The 24,530-nt window shown below is 50.7% G+C and overlaps 2 protein-coding genes across 4 annotated transcripts; one reads left to right on the top strand and one right to left on the bottom strand.

The window, feature by feature from the left end:
* Positions 1–1,011: 1,011 nt before the first annotated feature.
* SEZ6L2 (seizure related 6 homolog like 2) lies at positions 1,012–23,738 on the bottom strand. 3 transcript variants are annotated; one of them, XM_061154004.1, is made up of 18 exons: positions 23,187–23,738; positions 22,112–22,243; positions 21,164–21,463; positions 20,681–20,820; positions 20,221–20,422; positions 14,437–14,622; positions 13,314–13,482; positions 12,519–12,682; positions 7,863–8,063; positions 7,268–7,406; positions 6,253–6,449; positions 5,939–6,133; positions 3,772–3,966; positions 3,497–3,688; positions 2,993–3,031; positions 2,693–2,810; positions 2,470–2,566; positions 1,012–1,522 (listed from the first exon to the last, which is right to left on the bottom strand). In XM_061154004.1, exons 1-18 carry the CDS (start codon positions 23,263–23,265, stop codon positions 1,493–1,495), a joined length of 2,775 nt encoding a protein of 924 aa, XP_061009987.1. In that variant the 5' UTR covers positions 23,266–23,738; the 3' UTR covers positions 1,012–1,492. The 3 variants fall into 3 exon arrangements, with proteins under 3 accessions (XP_061009987.1, XP_061009988.1, XP_061009989.1); XM_061154005.1 differs by having other exon boundaries at positions 3,772–3,963; positions 23,187–23,737; XM_061154006.1 differs by lacking the exon at positions 2,993–3,031 and having other exon boundaries at positions 3,772–3,963; positions 23,187–23,737.
* LOC133063603 (DDB1- and CUL4-associated factor 13-like) lies at positions 9,299–10,804 on the top strand. Its single transcript, XM_061153184.1, is given in 1 exon segment — positions 9,299–10,804. A coding segment is annotated over 1 exon segment (1,338 nt). The 5' UTR covers positions 9,299–9,369; the 3' UTR covers positions 10,708–10,804.
* Positions 23,739–24,530: the final 792 nt, after the last annotated feature.

Genomic DNA, 24,530 nt, shown 5'->3' with positions numbered 1-24,530 from the left:
CCAAACTTTAGTGTTTATCAAGGTCAGTTTGCTTCGTGTTCTCCTAAAATTCATTCCTCTTTTGAGTGTTTTAAAAATGTTTCATTATATTTAGTTATAAAATTTTAATTAAGGAAAATTCAGTTGATTTGGAGAAAGACTTTAAGACAAACTGCTTATAAATTCCCTATAATGCCCAAGAGTAAAGAAAAGGACACCCATAGGATACAAAACAAGCTCATTGTTTAGGAAAGGCTGCAAATCTAATACTTGGTATACATGTAACAGCAGATATGCTTAAAATGCCAAGAAGATTGGAGGGGAAAAGAATGGTACACTTGGGTTTATTACAAGAATTCTCAAGAAGGGGCTGACTTTTAGGTCAACTGGCCGTGAAACAAATTGAGCGCTCTTTCCCACCTGTCAGACAGTAAGAGGTGGGCTTCCCAGGTGGGGCTAGTGGTAAAGAACCTGCCTGCCAATGCAGGAGACGTAAAGGACACAGGTTCAATCCCTGGGTAGGGAAGATCCTCTGGAGGAGGGCATGGCAACCCACTCCAGTATTCTTACATGGAGAATCCTATAGACAGAGGAGCCTGGCGAACTACCGTCTATAGGATCGCAAAGAATCAGACACAACTGAAACCTCTTAGCAAGCATGCATGCATGCAAACAGTGAGAGATGAGAGGCACCTACTGCCAGCTATGGCCCAGCCTGAAGAGCCTGGAAATGCCAAGCCCAGTAGAGAGATAGCTGAGGCCAGGAGGGGACCCAGCTGGTCCTCCAGAGGCTGAGCCTAAAGCCAGGCTTTTTGATCCCAGGCCAGCCTCTTCAACACTGCCCTGTTTGCAAACTTAAACTTCCATCTTTTCCCTAAATTGTTCCTCTCTCCCCAGCCCTTTCTCCAGAGAGACCACTATCACCATCTCCAGTGCTCTGTGACCCACTTCCCAGACCCCACCAGCCCAGTTACAAATGGTGATTTTCTGTTTATTGCTCAAAAACAAAAATCCAGAAGCAAAGGTGGGGAAACTATGGGGGGGAGGCATGGCAGGAAAGGGGTAGGGGTCTTGTCCCAGCTCTCCGCTTCATCCCTCTTCCTCTGACCCTCCAAGGGTTAGAGGTTAGGCCGGGGCCAGAGCAACTGGGAAGGACAGAGCCTTCCTGGCCAAGGGGAACAGCAAAGCTCTTGGGTATAGTCCCTGTGGGGTGCTCTGGGCTGGAGGCGCCCCAGGAGCTGCAACCGGGACTGAGTTCCCCTCCCAGGGTCCAAAAGCAGGTCGAGTCAAGGGGGCAGGCCCCTTGTTTGGCAACTGAGAAGAGGAGGCTTTGGGCACAGGATGCTGGTTTATTTACTGTAGGGTCCCCAGGGCCATCAAAGCCCCCTTGTGGGACCAGGAGACTATTTACACAGCAGGGAGGAAGGAAGCCAGAGACCAGGTCCTGTGCGCCTTCCTGCCCAGAATGAGGAGAGGAAGGGCGTCCTGGATCCTGCAGCCTTTGTCTCGGTCTTCAGATGGATACTTCATACTCCCGTGTATCCTGGAAACAGAGAGATGGATCAGCTGCTGGAGTGGGATGGAGGTATCCACAAGGAAGGGGAAAGACTGTGGTTTTTTTTTGTTTGTTTGTAGTTTTTTGGCCATAGAGTGCAGGATCTTAGTTCCCCGACCAGGGATTGAACCCATGGCCCCTGCATTAGAAGTGTGGAGTTCCAGTTCATGCTGGAGTCAAATTCTCAGTCCGTAGGTACTAAACTTACCCTTGAAGTTCCCTTAAATTGCCCATTAATATAGAATGGTGTGGTTTCAGATGTAGATCAACACAGCCTGTTTTCTTCCAGCACAGGAGCAAATGGCTTTTCTTTGGTCAAATACCAAATAAATTAACTGATTTAAATACCCCTTGTATAAGAAAAATTTGCCTTTAAATAGCAAAACACACTGTCTATCAAATGATAGAGTCTTGATCACTGGGAGTTTGGCGGCCATGGGGTGTGAATGGGGCCAAATCTGGCCAATGGATATGTTTGGTTCACTCTACAGTATCTTAAAATCACATAAAAATTGAAATTTCTGGATCTTCTTGGACAACTGGAAGATCTGGCAATTGAGCCTAGGTTTCTGCCAGAGGATGAGATGGTTGGGTAGCATCACTGATTCAATGGACATGAACTTGGGCAAACTCCGGGAGATGGTGAAGGACAGGGAAGCCTGGCATGCTGCAGTCTGTGAGGTCACAAAGTCAGACACGACTTGGCAACTGAACAACAATTCCGCCACAAACTGGATGGAGTACAGGTTTTCCAATTAGCCACAGTCCCCACCACTCCCTATTGGCCCACTGACTTGCTTTGTTCACTGATGTGGCCTTTGTAGGCAGCTGAATTTGCAGTTCCCAAGACTGATATTACAGAGACCTTGAGAGAAGCTTACAGGGTCCTGGGGGAGCAGAGGGATGGGGCACTCTAGGGTGGGGGAAAGGCTCACCCCAGCTTCATACAGAGGATTGCTGAAGTCTGACTCCACCGTGATGGGGCTGTAGGAATGGGAGCCCGAGAAGCCGAAGAGGGATTTTCCCTGTAGCCTGGGAAAGGAAGGAGATAGAGGGGCTTATCGAGAAGTGAGCCCCCAACCCCCCCTCACCCAGGCTTCTGTGCCAGGCAGGCAGGACGTCTGCCCTGGCCAGCAGCTCCCCGAGTCGGGTACTTACTTGGTGTAGTATATGTAAACGCCACTGCCGAGGATGATGACCAAACCCAGGGGCAGCAGAATGGCCAAGGCGAGGTTTCCACCCTCCAGCTGCCGTGATGGGTCAGTGGTCTGGGTCACTAGAGAGAGGAGGAGAGGCCAGTGAGCTGGCGCTGGGCCCACCCTGGGCTCGCCCAGCCTCCTGCCCTGGGCCCTGAACCCCTGGGCCCTCACCCCGCCGGGGACCTGGCCTCCTGCCCCCGGCCTCTGCCTTGCCCTCCCAGCTCGGCCAGGCCTGGGTCTCCACTGTGCCCTCACTGACCTTCCAGTTTGCGGTTGTCCAGGAGCTCCTCAAAGGCCACTGCAGGGAGAGGAGGGGGAGGGGACGGGGTCTGAGCCAGGGAGGGAAGGAGGCTGCGGAGAGGGCCGGGAGCCCGGTGGGGCTGGGTTGGACAGCCTGGTTTCTCTGCCCTCTGCTCAACCTAAGCTTGATCCTTCCCTCAGTGGGGGCAGGGCCTTGGTCCTCCTTCTCCAGATCCCTGGGGAGTCTAAACCCACCAGGTCTGTAGAATTTGTCAAAAATAGGGAAACTGAGACCAGTCCAGAGGGCAAGGGACTGCCAAACCAAAGCCCCCGGTCCTACTTCCCTTAGGATGAGTCCATGACCTTGAACTTCCCCAGGGCTTGTGGAGCTACCTCTGAGGATGAGAGCCCATGGGAGATGAATGGGGAACTCAGCAGGGTCCCGAATGTGCTACCTGACTTTCCCCATCCTGTCACATCCCAGACAGTGCTATGCCCCTTTCTGCCCTGTCTGCCCAGGCACCTTTGCAGAGTGGAGGCTGGCTGGTCCACTGGGAGGGGTGGCCGGGCACACAGGTGATGGTGACCTCGCCGATGAGCTCAAAGCCCTCGTAGCAGAAGAAGCGCAGAGACTCGCCCGCCTGGTAGTGGTGCTTGTACAGTGTCTGGTAGCCGTTCTCGGGCACCCCAGGGTTCAGGCACGGCTCGTACTTCACTGCGGGGAAGAGGACAGCCATGGGCCAGCTGCACTGTGAACAGGCCACCCAGCCACCTGTCCCAGCGTGTCCCCAGACTCACAGGCGCACTTGGGGACCCGGTCGCTCCACTTGGGCGTGCCTGTGTCCCGGCTGTAGCAGGTGAGCACGGCCGCCCCCTCCAGGCTGTACCCAGGCAGACAGCGGAATTGGACATGGGAGCCAACCGGGAAGCCAGCATCCGAGGTGGTGCGGTGCCCATTGGTGATCTCACCCGGGTCAGCACAAGTCATGACTGCTGGCAAGAGGGCAAAGTCAGGGGGAGCCGGGGCCTTCAGTGATTGTCTAGAAGCTGAGAGCTGGGGAAGCCCTGAGCTGTGGGCCATCTCCTCCGGGCAGACCACCCCCACTACCACCACCTCCCACTCCTTCCTCAGGATGAAGAGAGCAGGAATTGGAAAAACTAAAAACATAACGCGTTTTACATATCAGGTATCCCAGTATTGTTGCCTGGAGAATTCCACAGACAGAGGAGCCTAGTGGGCTACTGTCCATGAGATCGCAAAGAGTCGGACATGACACTTTTCTTCCAGAAGACCAAATGTGTGGGGCAACCTGGGCCTCCATCCCGGGGTGAAATTTGAAATATTGAACCAGTCAGCCAGAGCAAACCAGCTAAATGCCCTCTATGTCAGCCCTGCCTGGCAAATCATCAGCAGAAGAGGGGCCCAGCCCTCCTGCTTCCCTCATTCTCAGCCCGGTCTGCTCACTTATATTGCCTGCCTGGCCCCTGCAGGCATCTGTTCACAGACATGATACAGAAGAGTCCCAGGCAAAGCCATTTCTTACATACAGACCTGTGCAAGGCACCCTGCTAAATGTTTTACAAACACATTATCATATACCCTAATGAGGGGTCAAGGTCACTGTCATCTCCCTTGGGGCTCAAGGTTCAAGGCAGTCAAATGACTGGCCTATGGTCACTCAGTCAGGAAGTGGCAGAGCTGGAACTGTTCAGGGTCACAGCCATGGAGCACTGGGCTAAGTTTCAGAGACCTGGGTCTCAGCTCAGCTGAAGGCTCAGTGTGAGGCCTGGGGCGGGTCCCCTCCTTAACCTTGGGCAGCTGAGCCAGGCCCTATCCCCTCTGGGCCCCGCTCCCATCTCTTCCTGTCCCTGCCCCATCCTATCTGGTTTCCAGGTTAGACATCCTGTGAATCTTTCCAGGAAAGGGGATCTGTGTCAACTAGAAAGTTTTCCTGGTGTCCAGTCCAAATCTGGCTTCCTGAAGCTTATCCTCATTGGTCCCACCATTCCTCCTAGGTGCCAGATGAAAGACCTACAGCCCCATATCCTGGTGACAGGCTACCCAAAATTTGGTGAAAGGGACAAGATGCCACCCCTCTTTTCAATTCTAAAAGATAAACATTCCCAGTTCCTTTAAATGTCGCCTCCTCTGTGAAATCTCCAGCCCTCTCTGTGGGGTAATGAATCCCTCCTCTTCCCACAGCCCTTCTTCATACTTATAGCAGCTAGTACTTACTATTTACTATCACCAGGTACTAATGTGAAAAACTTTTCATTTGCTTTTCTCAACACCCTATTCCTACTTCACAGATGAAAAAACTCAGAGATGTTAAGTACCTTGCCTGAAGTCACCCAGCACTTAGCACTGTAATATCTTGAGTTAAGTATCTGTCCCTCTCCCAGACTGTGAGCTGTCTTCCTAGGTAGGGTTCCCAACCTCTCTGTACAACCCCAGCCACAACCCAGCACGGCACTTTATTGATTGCATTAAAATTAACCAAGTTCTCTGATGAGCTTAGGCCCCAGCAAAGTGGCTCCCCGTAATGGGGACTGAGAGACTGGAGAAGGGCCTAAAACAAGAAAAGAGATGATCTGGCCGGCCAGATAAGGGATGGAACTCAGACGGGGCAGAGGCGGGGTCAAGAGACTGTGGGGGCGCGGCCACGAAAAGATGAGGCGGGTCCCAGAGGACCAGGGTCGTGACCCAGGACAGCGCAAGACGGAGGGATGTAGCCGTGGGAAGTTGAGACTGGGGACCAGAGAGGACAGTTTCGGGACACCGAGGAGCTGAGGCGTGGTATACCCAGGGGACATATGGTCAGGGCCTGAAGAAGATCTGGGCAAGACCTAGAGCGAAGGGGTGGAGCCCAGACAAAACAGGGGCGGGGAAACACAGGTGGGCAGGGGCGGGACCACGAGAGGGCGGGGCGGGGCCATGAGTGGCAGGGGCGGGGCCCGGGCTCACTCTTTTGGCAGGCGGGCGGCGCTGCGCTCCAGGACAGGTCCCATTGGCAGGTGAGAATGTCGGAGCCGAGCAGCTCATAACCAGGCTCGCATTGATAAGTAAGCACTGTGCCCCGGATCAGGTCCCCGTGGGAGGCCGTCCTCCAGCCCCACTCCGGAGGCGGCAGCTCGGGGCACGTGTCGTTCCTCGGGACTTCTGCAGGGGACAGACAGAGAGTTTGGAGGCTGTCCTGTGACTCAGGGCGCCCTTCCAGCTTCGGGGGCCTCTCTGACCTGCGGGACCTCTGCCCATCTCGGGACCCTAGGCCTTCGTACCTTTGAAGTGCAACACGAAACCCTGGCCCAGGCCCGGGTTGGGGGGTCCGGGCGGTGCCTGGAACTGCAGCGTGAGGTCGGACCCAGAGGAGAGGAGGCGGCGGCGCGGTTGAGGCCCTCGCAGCTGGGCCAGGACTCGGGCACTGGGACCGTCCCCATCGAACAGCGTCAGCATATCCCCTTCGCGCACATTCAAGCTGCAGAGTGGGGGATGGATTATGATCAGCCCCTCCCATCCAGTTCTGCCCAATCCTAGCTCGGTTCATTACTAACCTTACCTACTGTCCAGTTGCCTATCCCATGCCTCAGGTTTGGATCAATTATGGGCTTCTCTATGCTAGCCGCTCCAGGTTCCATTGGCTTCTCCTGATTTCTGCTTCCCAGTCCCCAACCCTGCTCACTGCTAACTCCTTCTACGCCCCAGTCCCTTCTCTATCACCAGGTGATGCTCAACTCCAAAAGCCTATGATTGGTCAGGCTCAACTCCAGCTCTGACCAACCACAGGCCATGCTCATTACCACCCCACCCAATTCTAGGCCCCGCCTGAGTACCTGCTTTTTGAGCTATGCCCACTCTAGTTTGGTCCAGGCACATGACCACCTCACATCAAATGAGCTCACTGGATTTCCCCCACACCTATACTCATCTTTTGTGCTGCTGCTGATGCAACAGATGCCTGGGTCCCTGGAAATCACTCCACAGGTGGCCTCGGAAACAGTCAAACAGTGAGACTCCAGGCCCGAGCTCCCTTTTCACAATAGCCCCTGAGAAAGGCTGCATTACCCCATTTGCTTCTCCAAGGTTGTCTAACCAATACATGATTTGTCCCTAGGTCTACTTGATGTCCCACACCCCCATCCTGAATCGTTATACACCTCTTTCATCTGAACATATATCCACCAAATCATGTGGAAAAGCTCAAGACAGCTGGGCTGAGAAAGCAGGGCAGTGCATTGTAATACCACACTTGGCTGAGCCCACACCCATTGCACCCTCTGTGGTACCCAAACGTACATCTCAACTTGGAGCAAGATGCGTTTTTCTTCCTGGACATGCAGACCCCACACACAGTCTTGGCCAGGGCTATAGCTTTGGGGCCAATCCGGAGAGAGGACCACACCAGCTGGCTCTGACAGCTCCCCTCCACACATGGCTAGGGGAGAAATGGTGTCAGATTCAGGATCCAGGTGGGCATGCAGTCTCCACTTCACCACCATTCTCACCACTCCCAACTCTGTGCACTATACCTCCTCCCAGACTTCTATCTATTACCCACCTGATTCTTGCCACGCTCAGGCCTGTTGTGTCCAATCCCCAGCCCCACTCTTAACTCACCCCGCCCACTCATCAGCCGATGCATCACCACCCAGTCTCTGACTTAGCCCAACTCCAGCCCTAGCTCTTGAAGATATCTGTGTTATGATCCCTGAAATCTGTAACAAGTCCACCAACTACTTAGCTAAGAAAACTGAGCTGAGCCTCTGAAAAGGACAGGGATTGATCCAAGTCCTGAGTTTCCTAGGTTCTCCTTTCTGATGGCCTTCCTAGGTTCCCCAGCTCAGGAGGTAGCCTGTGGACTGAAGGAAGTCTAGGGCGGTGGAGGGCTCACCCTTGCAGGCTGGCTCCGTGTCATTCCAGTGGGGTTCTGTAGGATCCACACATTCGATGACATTGGGGGGGCCAGGGGGTTCCAGGGCATATCCTGGGAGGCACGAGAAGGTGGCTAGTGCCCCTGGGCGGTACTCAGGGTCCGTGGTGGTGACGTTGCCATGTGCCAGGAAGGGGGCAAAGCAGCGATCTTCCTCAAACGCTAGAGAAGAGTCAGTCACAGGAAGGAAGTAAACATTAGGACAGGGACTTCCCTGGCAGTCTGGTGGTTAAAACTCTGCTTCCAATGCAAGGGGTGCAGGTTCAATTTCTGGTCAGGGAACTAAGATCCCACATACCATGTAGCCAATAAATAAATACTTTTAAAAAATACGCACACACACATATAATAGGACAGGGCTCTAGGGATCTCAGACTGGGGAACTGGGCTGAATTCCAGTGTGGTTTGGCCCCCCGGTGGGTTATTTAAAATCGAATGCCCTTGGGTTTAGCTTTCACACTCCATTTTCCCCCAAACCTTAACATTCCTCATTAGCACATTTATGTTAGCTCCTTGGCCTCTAGACTGAGGCTGAGACTGGTCAAGTCCCAGCCACTCTTCTATAGATGAGGATACCAGGTCCACAGACAAAAAGCCATTTGCCCCATGTCACAGGTTGGGCAGTGGCAGAACCAGACCTTCTTAAGCCCAGATTCCTTGGTTCCCAGCCAGAGATGCTTGACTCTGGAAGCTGCAATGGACTGAGGGGGAAAGGGTGCCTTTGGAGACTTGGCTCATGTAGGTGTGCTCACTCCTCAAAAATAACAGTTGACTTCTGATCATCCCTGATAATCCATACTGTGGCTGGAGTCCAAAAGTGAGGCAAACACAAAAAGCTACTTATTTAATTTTGGGCTAAGGCAGTGAACATGAACATTTGTAGAGCATTTTAGTTTTTACCCATCTGATCATATCTTAGCTGCAAAGACTCAGGGAAGATTCAGGTGCCTGTGATACAGAAAGAGTCTGAAGCCCATGGAGCAGTAGTGACCCACAATTATGGAGGCAGGCCTCAGACCTAGAAATTCTCTTTGCAGTCTGAGAATCTAATATGCAATTTATTTACCAGATCCACTGTTCTATCTCACTGTTACTTACTCTGGTAAGGTGTGATGTCCAAATCTTATGCACCCATCAGGGCACAGTGCCAATTCCCTTTCTCCCTTGAATCATATCAGAAACCAGCCCCTTTCGTCTCTACATTTCACTTTCTTTGTTTCTTTCCTGCTACTGTTTGCATAAATCCTCCACTTGAGACACAGTGAAACTCTCTGTTTCTGAAACTCCCAGACATATCAGGCTTTTCTCTACCTCTCTACTGTTGCTCACACTGTTCTTTTATCTGAGATGCTCATTTCCAATCTTTGTCTTTTAAAATTCTCTCTATCCTGGGAGAAGGAATCTGCGGCGGCGGTATCTGGGGCCTGGAGGGGAAGGGTCGTAAGATCCCTGGAGAACTGGCAGCAAGATGAAGGTGAAGATGCTGAGTCGGAATCCCGACCACTACGTTCGCGAAACCAAATTGGACTTACACCGAGTTCCAAGAAACTATGATCCTACCTTACATCCTTTTGAGGTCCCACGAGAATATATAAGAGCTTTAAATGCTACCAAACTGGAACGGGTGTTTGCAAAACCATTCCTTGCCTCCCTGGATGGTCACCGAGATGGAGTCAATTGCTTGGCAAAGAATCCAAAGAGCCTGGCTACTGTCCTTTCTGGGGCATGTGATGGAGAGGTTAAAATTTGGAACTTGACCAGACGAAAATGTATTCGTACGATACAAGCACATGAAGGTTTTGTACGAGGAATATGTACTCGCTTTTGTGGGACATCTTTTTTTACTGTTGGTGATGACAAAACTGTGAAGCAATGGAAAATGGATGGACCAAGCTGTGGAGAAGAGGAGGAGCCATTGCATACAATATTAGGAAAGACAGTATATACAGGAATTGATCATCACTGGAAAGAGGCTGTTTTTGCCACGTGTGGACAGCAAGTAGACATTTGGGATGAACAAAGAACCAATCCTATATGTTCAATGACTTGGGGATTTGACAGTATAAGCAGTGTTAAATTTAACCCAATTGAGACATTTCTCTTGGGAAGTTGTGCTTCTGATAGGAATATAGTACTGTATGATATGAGACAAGCTACTCCTCTGAAAAAGGTCATCTTAGATATGAGAACAAATACAATTTGCTGGAACCCTATGGAAGCATTCATTTTTACTGCAGCAAACGAGGATTACAACTTGTATACTTTTGATATGCGTGCCCTGGACACTCCTGTAATGGTGCATATGGATCATGTGTCTGCAGTGCTTGATGTGGATTACTCTCCCACTGGGAGAGAGTTTGTGTCAGCTAGTTTTGATAAATCTATTTGAATCTTTCCTGTGGACAAAAGTAGAAGCAGGGAAGTCTATCACACAAAGAGAATGCAGCATGTTATCTGTGTAAAATGGACCGCTGACAGCAAGTGCATTATGTGTGGATCTGATGAAATGAACATTAGTCTATGGAAAGCTAATGCTTCTGAAAAGTTGGGTGTGCTTACATCACGAGAAAAAGCAGCCACAGATTATAACCAGAAGTTAAAGGAGAAATTTCAATATCATCCTCATATAAAATGTATCTGTCGTCACCGACATCTACCAAAATCTATCTACAGCCAGATTCAGGAACAACGCATCATGAAAGAAGCTCGTCGACGAAAGGAACTGAATCGTATCAAACATAGCAAGCCTGGATCTGTGCAGATGGTGTCAGAGGAGAAGAAACACATAGTGGCAGTTGTGAAATAATATTTGGTATTCTTACTGATACTAATGTATAATTATTTGTTACATGTTGATTTGTGAACTCTATAAATAAAAGTACTGCCCCTCTTATAACAACAAATGTTTTAGTTATATGTGTAGAGCTTAATTGTTGCACATTTTTGCTATCTTGAAAACTTATCTTTAAAGGTGACCTGATTGATAAGACTGTCCAACATGTTATCCTTGATCATCTTTCTTCATTGAAGAATACAGAATTTACAAACTAAGTTATTTTTTGCTGTTAGAAATTACAGATATACTTTCACTTTGATCTGTTATTTTAGACACTCTACATTTGAATTTACATCTAAGACCAAACATCTCTTTTGTTACCTTCAATGTTACTTTGGATAATTATTGCAATGATTCTTCCTTGGATTCCATATGACACATAGAAGAATTTTGTCTGAACTTTTCTCAATTGAACTTATTGTCTGTGTTTTATTTATATTGGGCTTTTTGAGACTGTATAGATGATTAGCTACATTTATATAACTTTTATAAAAATTATAACTTACAATATTATAAAATATCCTTTTTCTCAGCATTATGACTTTGTTCCATTTCTGCTAAATAATTTCTTTTTAATCTCAGCAATCATAAATAGCTCTGTGTGACATAGATTGGGGTTTTTTTTTTTTTTAAACCCATCATTAGCTTAGTATTATAAATACAAACCTAATTTTTAGGAAATTATGTTTAAAAGAGATTAAAAATCCAAAAGAAAAAATATGTTATGAATACATATATTTGTAGTAAAACTATTTAAAATACAACAGCAATGATAAATATCGAAATCTGGAAAGTGAGAGAAGGATTCAATCAGGGTGGGATACACAGGAGATTTTAACTGTTGATAAGGTTTCTTTCTTCAGCTGTGTGTACATTCTATTATTTTTTATGCTTTCTTGGATATTTTAAATATTTCATTGTGTTTTTCTCAAAGCTGATAAAGACATCAACCATCTACCTTTTACTCCTTTGGAGCTACTGTAGGACTCAAAATGCTTGATTTATAAGGTGAACCAAGTTCTCTTGTACATTTTAACACTGCTGTTAGTTTGAGTGTAGTTTCAAAGAAAATATACTGATCTATAAAAAAAAAAAAAAAAATTCTCTCTATCCTGTAAGTCCTAGTTCAAATGACTCCTCCTGTGATCACTGACTTCCTTGCTTCTACCTGTCTGGCATCCAGTCTTCCTCTTGTTGAGAGTACTCCTATTTTCATTTTGGGTCTCATGCCCTCTCCACTTCCAGTCCATGAGGTTCAGCTGGGGCCAACTAGGAATGGACGTGTGATGTGGGTCTGCCAATCATTATACCACCTGACAGTGACTGGCTCAGACATAGACATCTGACCTAAGCCAGGACAATGAAAGTCTTTCCTGGCATCTTTGCTGAAGCTCTTAGAAAAGTGGTATGCTTTCTCCCTTTTTGATGGAGTTACTAAAGCTGGGGGTATGCAAATCTGGAGCTGCTAGGTACACAGACTGACAGTCTGCCTAAGAATAAAGCCAGCCAAGAGGAAAGAAAGGAGAGATGAAAGCAATTGGTCTCTGGGCTGTGTACCTGAGACCAGCTGTACCTGGATCCAGCCATACCTGAAGCTTAAGTAGAAAGGCACCTCAGGTAATTAGACGGAATCTATGTTACTTGGGGATGGGGAGGCAAGTCAGTTTTTAGGAATCCAAACATGGAGATGAGCAGAGATGGAATATGTGCTTGTGACCATGCCCGGGCCTCAGGAAGAAGGGAAAGTGGGGGAGTTGGGGCCCCAGGGGGAAGGCTGTTACCTTCAAATCGGAGGCTTAGCAGCAGGGGATTGGCAGGTGTCTCTGAAAGCAGCTCCACATAGAGGGACTGGGCATCACTGATGAGACCCCGCTCCGGGACATCATCCATGTCCGAATCATAGATCACTGGTGAGAGGGGACTGCCCCCTGAGCGTACCATCAACCTGGGGTGGACAGAGGTGGTCAGGAGTTTGGCGTCCTCTTGGAAGCTGCCTCACCTCTTGCCTGCTCTCCTAGCTTAATTTCATAGCTATTACTTTCAAACATTAACTATATGCCTTGGACTCTTCTAAGCCTGTACACATTTTATCTCATTCAGTTCTCACAAGAACCCTCAAGTCAGATAGTATTATTATCCCTCATTTTATCGATGAGAAAACTGAGGCACAGAAAGAGTAAGTAACCTGTCCAGCATCACATGGCAGCTAATGACAGACCTGGAGTACCAGTTTATTAGATAAAGAGTGAGGATAATGATGATGATGCTAAACACATTTAGAGTGCTTCCAGTGTGCTGGTCACTCCAAGAATTTTACATATTTTTAATTCATTTGTCCTCACAGAAACATTAAGAGGGAGCTACTATTATCTCCATTCTACAGATGATGAAAATGAAGCAGAGAGAGGTTAAGTGATTGTCTCAGTTTGCACAGCTATACTGCCTAAGAAAGGGGAAGGACTGACCTCCATTTGACATAGATCCCAATTGGGATGCCCCCAGTCTGCCTACCTCCCCATGGTAGCCTTCCTATTTCCTTGAGGTGGGAACCTCTGACCCAAGGCTCAGACTCTCACCGGTCATTGTCCTCATCCAGCGAGACTCTCTCGAAGTGCAGGTGCAGCCGGCGTCCCTCAGCTGCTTCAATGACCCAGCGGCAGGTGAGGTTGGGCCCTGCAGCTCCCCCAGGCTCAGGGGACACGATGCGGCCAAGAGTAGCATTGTGGATGGTGCCCCCACAGGATGCTGTGAGCAGAGGGACAGCAGGTTAAGGTGACTTGTCCTTGTCCCATCTTCAGAGCTGTTGTGCCCACACCTCTGCCTGGGCCCCGGCCTTGGGATGACCTCTGCCCTACAGGCTCACCCCAGGACTTTCCCATGTCACTACCCAGGTAAGGAACCAGCTCTGGAGTAGACAAACCCCAGGATGGACACTCCCCAAATGTGGACACCCTGGGGTGGGGAGTTATGAGGGATTCCCCCCAGGTGACACTAGTGGTAAAAAAAAACAAAAACAAAAACCCGCCTGCCAATGCAGGAGATGTAAGAGATGCAGCTTCAATCCCTTGGTGGGGAAGATCCCCTGGAGGAGGACATGGCAACCCACTCCAGTATTCTTGCCTGGAGAATCCCATGGACAGAGGAGCTGGGCAGGCTACAGTCCATAGGGAAGCAAAGTCGGATATGACTGAAGCAACTTAGTACACACGCACATGCACGTGCCCCCAAACTGAAGCTCTCAGATGGCAAATACTCAGGATAGGCCCCCAGGATGAAGGCTCTCCAGTATAGAGACCCTCCAGAAACAGACCCCAAAAGTGATTTCCTCTAGGATGAGGGTTATCCAAAACAGGGAACTCCAGAATGGTGACTCCCCACGTGGGAACCCTCCAGGAATTCCCAGGCAGTCCAGTGGTTAGGATTCCATGCTTCCACTGCTAGGGGCATGGGTTCAATCCCTAGTTGGGGAACTAAGATCTGGGAACCCTCCAGGTGGGATTTCTCCAGATGGAGACCCTCCAAGGATGGAGACGCCAAGGATAGAGACCCTTAGGGTGAAGAGCTCCAGAGGGAGACCCTAGGATAGGGACTCTTCTGGATAAAAAATTCCTTCAAAATGGGTACTCCCCAAAGATAGAGATCCCCAAAGACAGGCCCCTCCAGCGGGGCTCCTGGGACAGAAAGGAGCAGGAGACTCACCCACACAGCTGGGGGGCTCACTGCTCCAGGCTGGCCGGGTGCCATTGAGGCAGATGAGGGTCTCCTCTCCCTGCAGCTGGTAGCCCGAATCACAGTGGAAGGTGGCAGTGCCTCCAGGGTGAAGGTCTGTCACACTCACGTCCCCGTGGGCTGGCCGGGGAGGGAAGCCGCAGCTCAAGAGGTAGGCTGGATCAGGCAGAGAAAGAGAAGACCTCACTTTCCCATGCCACCCTCTCTCACTGGCCCCCCAGCACTTCCTCCCCTCTTTCCACCCCCCACCCCCAGGGGCACACACTGGCTCCATGCTGGAGTCCTTACGTGGGCACATTTTCTCATGAGGAAGTAATTTCCACACCCCTGATGTCCCCTAACCTTTGTAACCTACCCCCTCGGGCCCCCATTTTACAGATGAGATGATAACCTGAGACTCAGAGAAGTTCTGGACCCTAGCTAGCACCCACTGGCTGTGTGACCTCAGGCAAATCAGTTGACCACTCTGAACCCCATCCAGCTCTAATAATAACACATGGTATTTGCAGAGCCCGCTCAAGCTTCCAAAATGAGTTCACGCAGCACTTTTGAGGAGGAAGGCTGTGACCCACTTTCCACATGTAGAAATTGAGGCTCTGAGTTATTAAGTGGCTCGTATCATTTTCTCCCCTCCACACCCACAGACTTCCTTCCACTGAGGTGCACTGTGGTGTTATATCCTCAGCTCTCATCCAAAGGAGTCACAATAAGCTCCTTTAGCAAGTATTTTGCCATTAAAGACTAACACTCAGTGCCCTCTGAGTAAGTCCTCCACAGAAAGTAAAGTGCTAGGGAAAGCTCTGTTTTCCCTAAGGAGCTGGTTTGTTGTCTTCTTTCCTGTCGTGAGAGCTCTGGAATCTCTCTTTTTGCACTGGCTGCTGGGAGGCTCAGAACCAGATGGAGTGAGACTTGCTCCCAGTAACAGTGGCTTTTCCATCCACATTCTCTTTTTCCAGTCGTGCTGCTCAGCCTGTGGGATCCTAGTTCCCCAACTAGGGATTGAACCCAGGCCCTCAGCAGACACAGCACAGAGTCCTAACCACTGGACCACACCCACATTCTTTTCTTTTTTTTTCTTCCAAATTCAATAAGCATTACCTGGTGCCAATTTTTTGTTACTTATTCTATTTAATTTTATTGCTTGTGGTCTTTTTTTGAACACCTCCTAAAATTCTTTCAGTCATATGAAATAAAACAAATAAATACAAAGTGCATTGGTAATCAATGATGGACTGTGAACTTGATCCTGACAGGGCTCTGTATGTCTGGTTAAGCAGAGCTCATCAAGAAAGGCTTCCAGGGGACTACCCTGGTGGTCCAGTGGTTAAGAATCCATCGTGCAATGCAGGGGAAGCTGGTTCCATCCCTGGGCAGGGAACTAAGATCCTACACGCCACTGCAACTAGAGAGCCTGTGTACTGCAACAAAATATCCTGTGTGAGTCAGCGAACATCACGTGTGCTGCAGCAACTAACACCTGAGGCAGCCAAATAAATAAAATAAAGTGTAGTAATTTTCAAAAGCTTGCAGGGGTACTTCCTGGAGGAAGTACCTCAAAGCTGGGTCTTATAGGAGGGGAAGGCTGTGGTCAGCAGAGGGTCCAGCTTGTCTAGTCATTTGCTTTTTCTGACTCTCCAGTCCCGAGTGATTCTGTTAGAGACCTAGTCTCTCCCTCTTTCAAAATTCAGCAAGCATTTCCTTGGCTGGGTCCGAGGGCCAGAGGTGAAACAGACTACAACCTTGCCTTCAGGAGTTCATAGTCTACTAAGATCGACACAAATACAACCTTGTAGATCATAGGATTTGGGCATTCCCTGGTGGTCCAGTGGTTAGTGATACTGAGCAGGGCCCAGTGGGGCTTCTGAGCACAAAGCCTTTCTGTGTCCCCCATTTCTTTGGTTATAGGAAGCAGCCTTCATTCAGCCTGTATGACCTTCCCTGAGTTCTAATGGGCAGATTCAAGCAGCTATTAATTAGGGAAGGGAGGGGATGCTGAGACCAGGGAGAGTCAAGAGAAACAATAGTGGGACTTCCCTGGTGGCCCAGTGGCCAAGACTCTGATCTTCCAATGCAGGGGCCGGTGTTTGATCCCTAGTCAGGGAACTGGATCCCACATGTGGCAACAAAGATCCCCAGTGCTAGAAATATTAATAAAACCCAGAGCAGCCAAATAAATAAATATTTTCTTAAAAAAAGAGAAACAATAGTGCACCCATGGGACAAGGTCCTATTTCCCCATCAATGGATACACACAACAAAATCTTTGAGCTATTTTGTAGCTACTGAAAACCCTTGCCAGGTGGGAGAAGCTAACAAAAATTAACGATGGTGTGCTGCCCACAAGTTTATAGACTCCAGACCACTTGGACCTGAAGGTTGATGATGCCAACTTCTACTGACCTCACCACCAACCCATCAGAAGAATATCCACGAGCTGATCGTGCCCCCTTTGAACAATTACTATAAAACTTCTCATTATTTTCTCTAAGTTGGGATACATAGTTTTGAGGTCATTAGCCAGCTCTGGGCCCCTTTGCCTGGCAAAGTAACAAAGCTCTTCTTTTCTACATCACCCCAAACTCTGTCTCTGAGATTCGATTCAGGACTGGCGTACAGAGAAGCTGAGCTTTCAGCATCCTTAGGGCTTGGCAATTTCACTGCTGGGCCAGGGTTCAGTACTTGGTAGGGGATCCTGCAAGTCACACAGTAGCCGAAACAAAACGCTCCCCCCATCAAAAAAAACACCCAAACACTGTGATTTGAATAAACTTTAGCTTCTGTGATGGCTCCCTATGACCGACAGACTCAAGCCTGAATATTTTAGATTGAAGGGGCTTGAAAGCCCCTTCCACAGCTGGGTCTAGCCCGGCCCATCCATCTTCAGTTCTCAGTACCCACGACCCATATATCCTACACGAAATAGTTTTGTGGCTCTTTATGGTCTCAATTCCATGTATTTTTCACATAACTTCCTCTACCTGCAAGGCTCTCGTCTCACTTTTCCTCAACTTTCAAGGAATAAGTGAAGTACCACCTCCTCCAGGAAGTTTTCCTGACCCCCCACTCCCCTTTCCAATAAAGTTAGTTTTTTTTTTTTTTGGTCTATACAGAATCCACATGCATAATTTTATCATCACATTAATGCCTGCCTATTGCCACTGTGAGACTGAGCCAAACCATTTTTATTTTGTCTCCTAAAAACCTAGCCTTGCTGATCAATTGATGCCACCAAGAGTCAATGTGGAGCACAGCAAAGAGCACTGAATTTAGAGGTGTGCAGACCTAAGCTCCAATTCCAGCTGCACAACTTATTTGCTGTATGTCCTCGAACACATGACTTTGCCTCTTGGGCCTTTCATCTGTAGATGACAATAACAATTCTATAATTGAGGATTGGCCTTAAAGAAACTAAACACACCAAGCACCTGGAACCAGAAAGTCCTCAGAAAATGTTAGTTACTTGCCCCTCAGCCTCAGTTAATAAATGACTGGGGGTCAGGGACTTGGGGGTCTGACTTCTGACTCTGCAATGCATTTGCTAGTGGCCAAACCATGCTTGTAAGCTTTGAGGCTTTGCCTTCCTCTCAGAGACAGAGTTGACGATGGCCACTCCCAGGGCTGCTGTGAGAAGGGGAGGAAAGGAGAGTTGGTGGAAGGGTTTTGTAAATGGGAACATTGGTTGGCCCTGGGGTGAGGGATGATGGAGCCTTTGACCATCCAGAGAAGCTAATGGGGACCCTGTGGATCAGAAGGCCCAGTTAGTGGAGACTGGCAAGGGCTTAAACAGGGCCTCAGTTCCAAAGGGGCCAGGAGAAGCTGCAGAACAAGGAAGACTGAGGCAGGTCATGAAGGCTCATTTACACAGTAGCCCTGCTTCCCCAGATGTTCCATTTAGCCTAACGAGTCCTATTTTCAATGCACTAGGGATGTGGCTGCTTAAAGGAGCCAGTGGGGGGCCGTTTTGCAATATCTGAGGCCTAGCCCTCAGCCCTGGGCCCTTGAGGTTTGCCCTTGCTCCCCAACAACCAGGCCCTGACCCCCAACTACATGTACCCCGACTCACTGGTCTCTCTACAGGAAGGTTTGCTGACTCCACCTTGCACACCTGACCCTGTGCGGCAGGTCCAGAAGAAAGATCGCAGGACAGGGTGTGAGGAAGGGATATGGGTTGCCTGTGTCCTGGATAAAGTCACAAGGGATCCAGGGCCTGCAGAGCTCACAAGGGGGCAGCAAAGCGATGAGATGACATGAAGGGACACAACACCCACTCTGTTTCTGAGCCAAGGAAGGGACTTTGGAGATGGCAGCATGTCCAGAAAAGGATCGTGGGCTGGGCCCCTGGCCTCATGCACGCATATATGGTAGAACATGCATTTGCATCGTGGGAAGGTTTCCATACACACAGGCAAATATGGATGAACACGTGTGTGTAGGCTGTCTGTGGGAGGGTGCTGGAGAATGCAAGCATGCGCAAACATGTCCCCTTCTTTCCTGTCCACTCCCCCGGAAGTCAGCAGGATCTTTTTAGGTCACAAATCTGAGGCTGTCACTATCTTGCTTAAAATATTTCGAAGTGGCTCCTCCTCCCCTGTAAGGATAATGTAGTCTGAGAACTCCTCACTGAAGCTGGTAAGGCCCTTTGTGATCCAAATCTGACCTACCTCCTAGTCTAGTCTTTTCGCCTACTTCCCCCCCACTTTCTGGATTTTTCCTGTAATAGCAATAATCAACATTTTTGAGCCCTCTCTGGGCACCAGACAGTTTTAAGCACTTGTATCGATTCATCTGATCTTCCTAATAATGTGATGAGGTAAGTATCATCATCCCCATTTTTTAGTTAAGATGATGCAGTCCAGAAAGATTAAGTAACTCACCCCAGGTCACACAGGACAATTCTATATTCCATGCTGAGTGACCTCAACTCCTCTGGCAGGGGGCAGGGGGTGTCACAATTTTTTTTCTCCTCTCTGGGTCTTGGGATATGTTTTTTCATCCATCTAGACATCTGCCTTTCTCTTTCTGTCCCTCCCACCCTTTCCCTAGTTAACTCACTTCAGGTGTCAGCTTAGTCATCACCTCCTCCAAGGAGGTGTTCCTATATTCCTTACAGAGGAAATTTAGGTCCCTTTGACATTTTGCCCATAGTTCTTCCATCATAGGGATTGGGGTCCTTATCTCACTGGATTATAATCATCTTGATTATGTGCCCATCTCCCTACCTAGATTCTGAGTTTCTTTTACATTTGGCTTGTTTAGTCTTCTCTCCGAGGATAACCCAGGGCCAGTATGAAGTGGGCGCTGGATAAAGATTTGTTGAGGGAATGGATGAACTGTCCCTTGGATGGGCGCACACCCAGTCACAGATCTGTGTGTGAGATAAGTGTGTATAGGTCTCTTCTGGGGCTTCCCTTGTGGCTCCTGGTAAAGAACCCTCCTGTCAATGCAGGAGATGTGGGTTTGATCCCAGCATCGGGAAGATCCTCTGGAGGAGGAAATGGTAACCCACTTCAGTATTCTTGCCTGGAAAGTCCCATGGACAGAGGAGCCTGGCAGGCTACAGTCCATGGAGTCTCAAAAGAGTCAGACACAATTTGGCAACTAAACAATAAGAAGGTCTCCTCTGAGGATTCTGCCCCTCACCATCCTAGTCAATAGGAAAAGGCTTTGACATCACCCTGAGCTTAGCAGGCCTGTGAGATGTCTCCTGAGCCCAGTGTGGCCCCTGCCTTTCCACCAGGACCCCGAACTCCTCACCCTGATAGTGGATCCTGAAGCCAGCACCCCTGGGGACCCGTGGGCTCTGGAAGTGCAGGAGCAGCCGGTTGGTGGGACTCCGAAGGACCTGTCCTTCACCCAGCATGGAGGAGTTAGCCAGGAGTCGGGGGGCCAGACCTGGAGATCCCCCACCAGCCAGCACCAGAAGTTCCTCCTCCCGAGACAGGTTCAGCATCTGTACCTAAAGAAGCCAGATCCACACCCGCCAGGGCAAGTCAGCCAGGGTGGTAACCTCCTAAGCCCCCCACCCTTTTCCCTGTATGTAACATCACAGCGACACTGGCCAAGTTGTAGAATTCTAGGAGAGTTTGTGAGAGCCTCAGAAACCAGGCTCATCAGAGAAAACAAGTCCTCTGGTTCTTAGGCCAAACCTACGCACACCCCTGGGCCCAGAGGAAAGGGTTGGGAGGTTTCACAATAGGATGCTTAATGCAGTTACCTGGATCTCAATGCCGTAGCCAGGGTAGACATGGATACTGTATGTGCAGTCCAGGAGCCCCAAGGTGCGGCTGGCTGCGCTCCCTAAATCTGGGGATTCCACATGCCCTTCGCCTTCGGAGATGTTGTTATTACACAGAACTAAAGAGACAGAAGCGCTGGGACTGAGAGAATCTCTGCATTTGTGCCCTCCCAGCCAAGCAACTCTGGGGGGTCCCCATCCATCCTCTCCCCTGCACCCTTCATATCTTAATCCAATGCTTACTCTCTCACTGGCACCCAGAACTCCCTTCCCCAACTGTCATAATAGATAAAAACCTAGAACAGCGCTGGTACATAATAAGCATAGATCAATGCTAGCCTTTATGATTACTCTTAAGCAGAAGACCCTCTCCTATCTGGATCCCTTCTTCCACACGTACGCAGCAGCCTCTCCCCTATCCACGCCCTGCTCCTCTCCCACATCCCCCTTCAATCGCCTCACCTGGGCTGGTCACTGTTGTGGTGACAGTTGTCGTGGTGATAATGGTGGTCGTGGTCTCCTCTTCTCCTCCCTCGGGCCCCAGGGGTGGGCCTGGGGAGGCGGGACCGGGAAGGGGCGGGGCTGTAGTTCCTGGGGGCGGGGTCAGCAGTTCTGGCGCGGTGGGGCCTGCCCCCCTACCCCCTTTAGGGGTTACGGCGGTTGTCAGAGGCCCTGTGCCCGGCTCAGTGGCCCGAGGCAGAAAGGGTGCTGCAAGAGTCTGGCCGACTGGAGGGGTTGCTAGTGTGGGGTCTGGATCAGATCCTGGGACAGGGCAAGGGAAGTCAGGGAACAGGAGCAAATTGGTGGGCCTTGGTTGGGGAGCAGGGCTCAGGGAAACTGAGAGTTCCCCATTGAGACCAAAAGACTTCCCCCACAAGGCACAGATCCCCCACCTCTCCCTTCCCCACCCCAGCTTCCCACCGCCTCTCAAGCTTTCCACAGCCTGCCTGCCCTCCACCCTTTTTCTTCTGTCCAGGCCCTTCCACTCTGACAGTCTCATCGAGCATCTCTGTCTCTCCATTCAGATCTGGCTCCCTCTCCTGGTTACCCCTTTCTTTTTCCTCTTTTTCTTTTGCACTCTCTAGAACTCTTGATCTCTGTTTAATATTCTCGCCCCTCTCTGATTTTATGATTCTAAATCTACTAATCCTTGCTCTTCTCTCTCTGTGTTTCTTTTCCACTCTATCTCTGATTCTGGTTCTCTGAGTTTCCATCTGTCTTTCTCTTTGATTGTCTGCTTTTCCATCTGGCTCTGTTTCTTGATCATTCTGGCTGTCTGTCTATGTCCAGTTTTGATTCTCTCCAACCATCTCTCTGTCTCTCTCTGAATTTTACTGGCCTGGTTGCCCATCTCCCTGAGTTAATATCCCTCCCTCTGCCTCTCAGCTTCTGCCACTCTGGGGGCCTCACCCGGCAGGTAGCCCATCTCTGGGCCCTTCCTCAGCAGGGCCCCATGAAGCAGCTCTGCCAAGGCCTCAGAGGCTACTGTGGGGGTCTCACTTCCAGGCTCCGGCAATGCCTCCTCCTCCTTCAGGGGCAGACCTAGGAGATGAAATCGTCTGAGCTCTTCCACTGCCCCACACGCCTTCCTTCTCCAGAAAGATCTTTTCCAGAGCTCTTCCTCCCCAGTCAGCTGGGCCAGCAGGAGCTCGGAGGGTCCCAGACTGGGCTGAGAGCCAAGACTGGAGGAGGGGCTCCCCGCTGCCCATCACACCCCTTAGCCCTTTCTTTTTCCCTTTCCCCCTAGGCCGTGTGGGCCCTCAGTAAGCACCTTGGACAGCTCCAGCAGGGCGGAGAAGCGGCGGGTTGCTACCTTCATTTTTCCCTCAGAGGTGCTCCCCGCAACCCCGGGGCTCTGCGGAGGGTCTGGCAGCACCTCCCAGCCCTTGCTTCTGCAGTGCTTAGCTTTCTCTCTGGGTTTCTGTCTGCAGTGTGGTTCTCTCTCTCCGCGCAACAACCCCCCCCCCCCCCCCCCCCGCCTTCCCTCTCATTCTCTGCAGTCTCTGCCCCCTTCACTGGAGTCTGGCTGGAGGGTCAGAGTGGGGGAGTAAATATCTGGCACTGCCTCTGTTCATCTGTCTTTGTCCATACGTCCAAGAATGTTTGTGTGTGCAGTGCCTGGCATCTCTCCCATCACCTCCATCTCCCACCCAGGTACCCTGCCTGCTTCTGCCGCCTCCGCAGACAGCCCCCACACCCGCAACTTCCCCAGCCCTTCTTCCTGGATTTAACCCCTGAGACGCCGCTAAAAGCTCCCCCCATTCGTTTCCCAACTCCTCAATATACGGGGTTAGGGGCTCCAGGTGCAAGCCAGAAAGCCCTGACTTGCCCCCCTACTACGTCCGTCTGCTGTGTCCCTCCCCTCCCCCAGGAGCTCAGAAGACGCAGGATGTTCTGAGAAAGAAAGGTATAGAACACCCCCCCCCCCCGCCCCGCGCAAGGGGGACCTTCCCGGGGGCCCACCGCCAAGCACCCATGTCCTTACCCTGAATCCAGGGACAGCTCAGCAGAAACAGGAACAGCAGCTGGGGAGGCGGCGGATGCTGGGCCCTGGGAGTCCCCATGGCGACTCACACCAATTTCTCTCCTCTGCGACTCTCCTAAATAATCTAGCTGCCACCTTTCCTCCGTCTCCTTTTATCTTTCTTGTTAATTTTTACCCCCTACTAGCGGTTAGTAAGGGAGACAATTTTTCTGCCCTTTGGGATGGAGAGGCAGAACTAGGTAGGGGGTCGCCTGGAGCCCACCCCTCTTTGCCCAATCTCTTCTGTCCTCTGCTGTCGAGTGTGTGGGAGAGGGGGCGCGGCTCCGGCTGCAGGGGGTGGGGCCGAGAAGGGCGAAGGAGCCGGGTCGCCTGGGTTACCCTCTGGCTCAGGCGCCTGGGTCCCCCGGGTTGGCTGGATTCTAAGCTGGGGGAGTGGGTCGAGGCAAAACAGGTCCCGGGAACCTAGGGTGGGGTCGAAATTAGGGAGGGTCCCTACTGTGCTCTAATGGGGCTTGGTGGGGAGGGGAGGAGAGGGGATTGCAGAACCTGGAGAGCTGAGGCTCGGGCACTGGAGCTGCGGGAGGGAGAAGCTGAGAAAGGTGTCGAGCCCACGTCAGATCCTGGGGACGGGCGAAGGGAGGGGCCTGGGATTTATTTGGGGGCTGTGGGGGGAGGGAGGAGGAGGAAGTGCAGATGGAGGAAGTAGGGACCACATGAGCCAGGGTCGTAATCCTCACTCCGCGGCCCCTAGGGGAAGCGAAGGAAACTCTGGTCCCAGCAGTAATTATACCCCCTCCCCCAACCATTCCAGCACATTTGAAAGCTGAATCTTCTCTTCCTTGGATGCCCAGGGGGGCAGCGTAGCTGGATTCGCGCTTGCTCAGCCTCCCAGTATGCCCCCAGCTTACTTCCAGACCCTTTCAGAGGAGCTCATGTGGAATGGGCTTTCCCTTCCTTCAGAAGAATGACAGATTCTTACGTTTGTGAGAAGTCTAAGGGGTGACAGGGTGGGACCTGGGGAGGGGAGACCCCCGCTTCTAACGTACAACAGGACCCCAGCCAGCTGCCTGGCGGCTTCAACTTTTTTTTTTTTTCTCTCCTGACCTCCTCACACGAGGCCTCGGGAGCGCCCTTTTCAGCACCACCAGAAAGGACAGCTCTTCTCGGCCCCGCCCGAGCTGGCCTGGCCCGCGGCGCGGCGGCCGATTGGCTGCGGCCACCTTCAGTATCAATCTGGCTCCCGCCGGGGGCTGGCTCTCGGGAAGGCGAAGGGGGAGGTGGAGTCACAGGCTGACTGGTCTGGGGATCGGCTGACCCACCGACAGGCCGCAGCAACCCTGTCCG

Source organism: Dama dama, chromosome 10 (assembly GCF_033118175.1).
Source record: "Dama dama isolate Ldn47 chromosome 10, ASM3311817v1, whole genome shotgun sequence".
Classification (NCBI taxonomy): domain Eukaryota; kingdom Metazoa; phylum Chordata; class Mammalia; order Artiodactyla; family Cervidae; genus Dama; species Dama dama.
The sequence above is the reverse complement of the archived record's forward strand: the minus strand, read 5'-3'. Positions and strand labels throughout refer to the sequence as shown.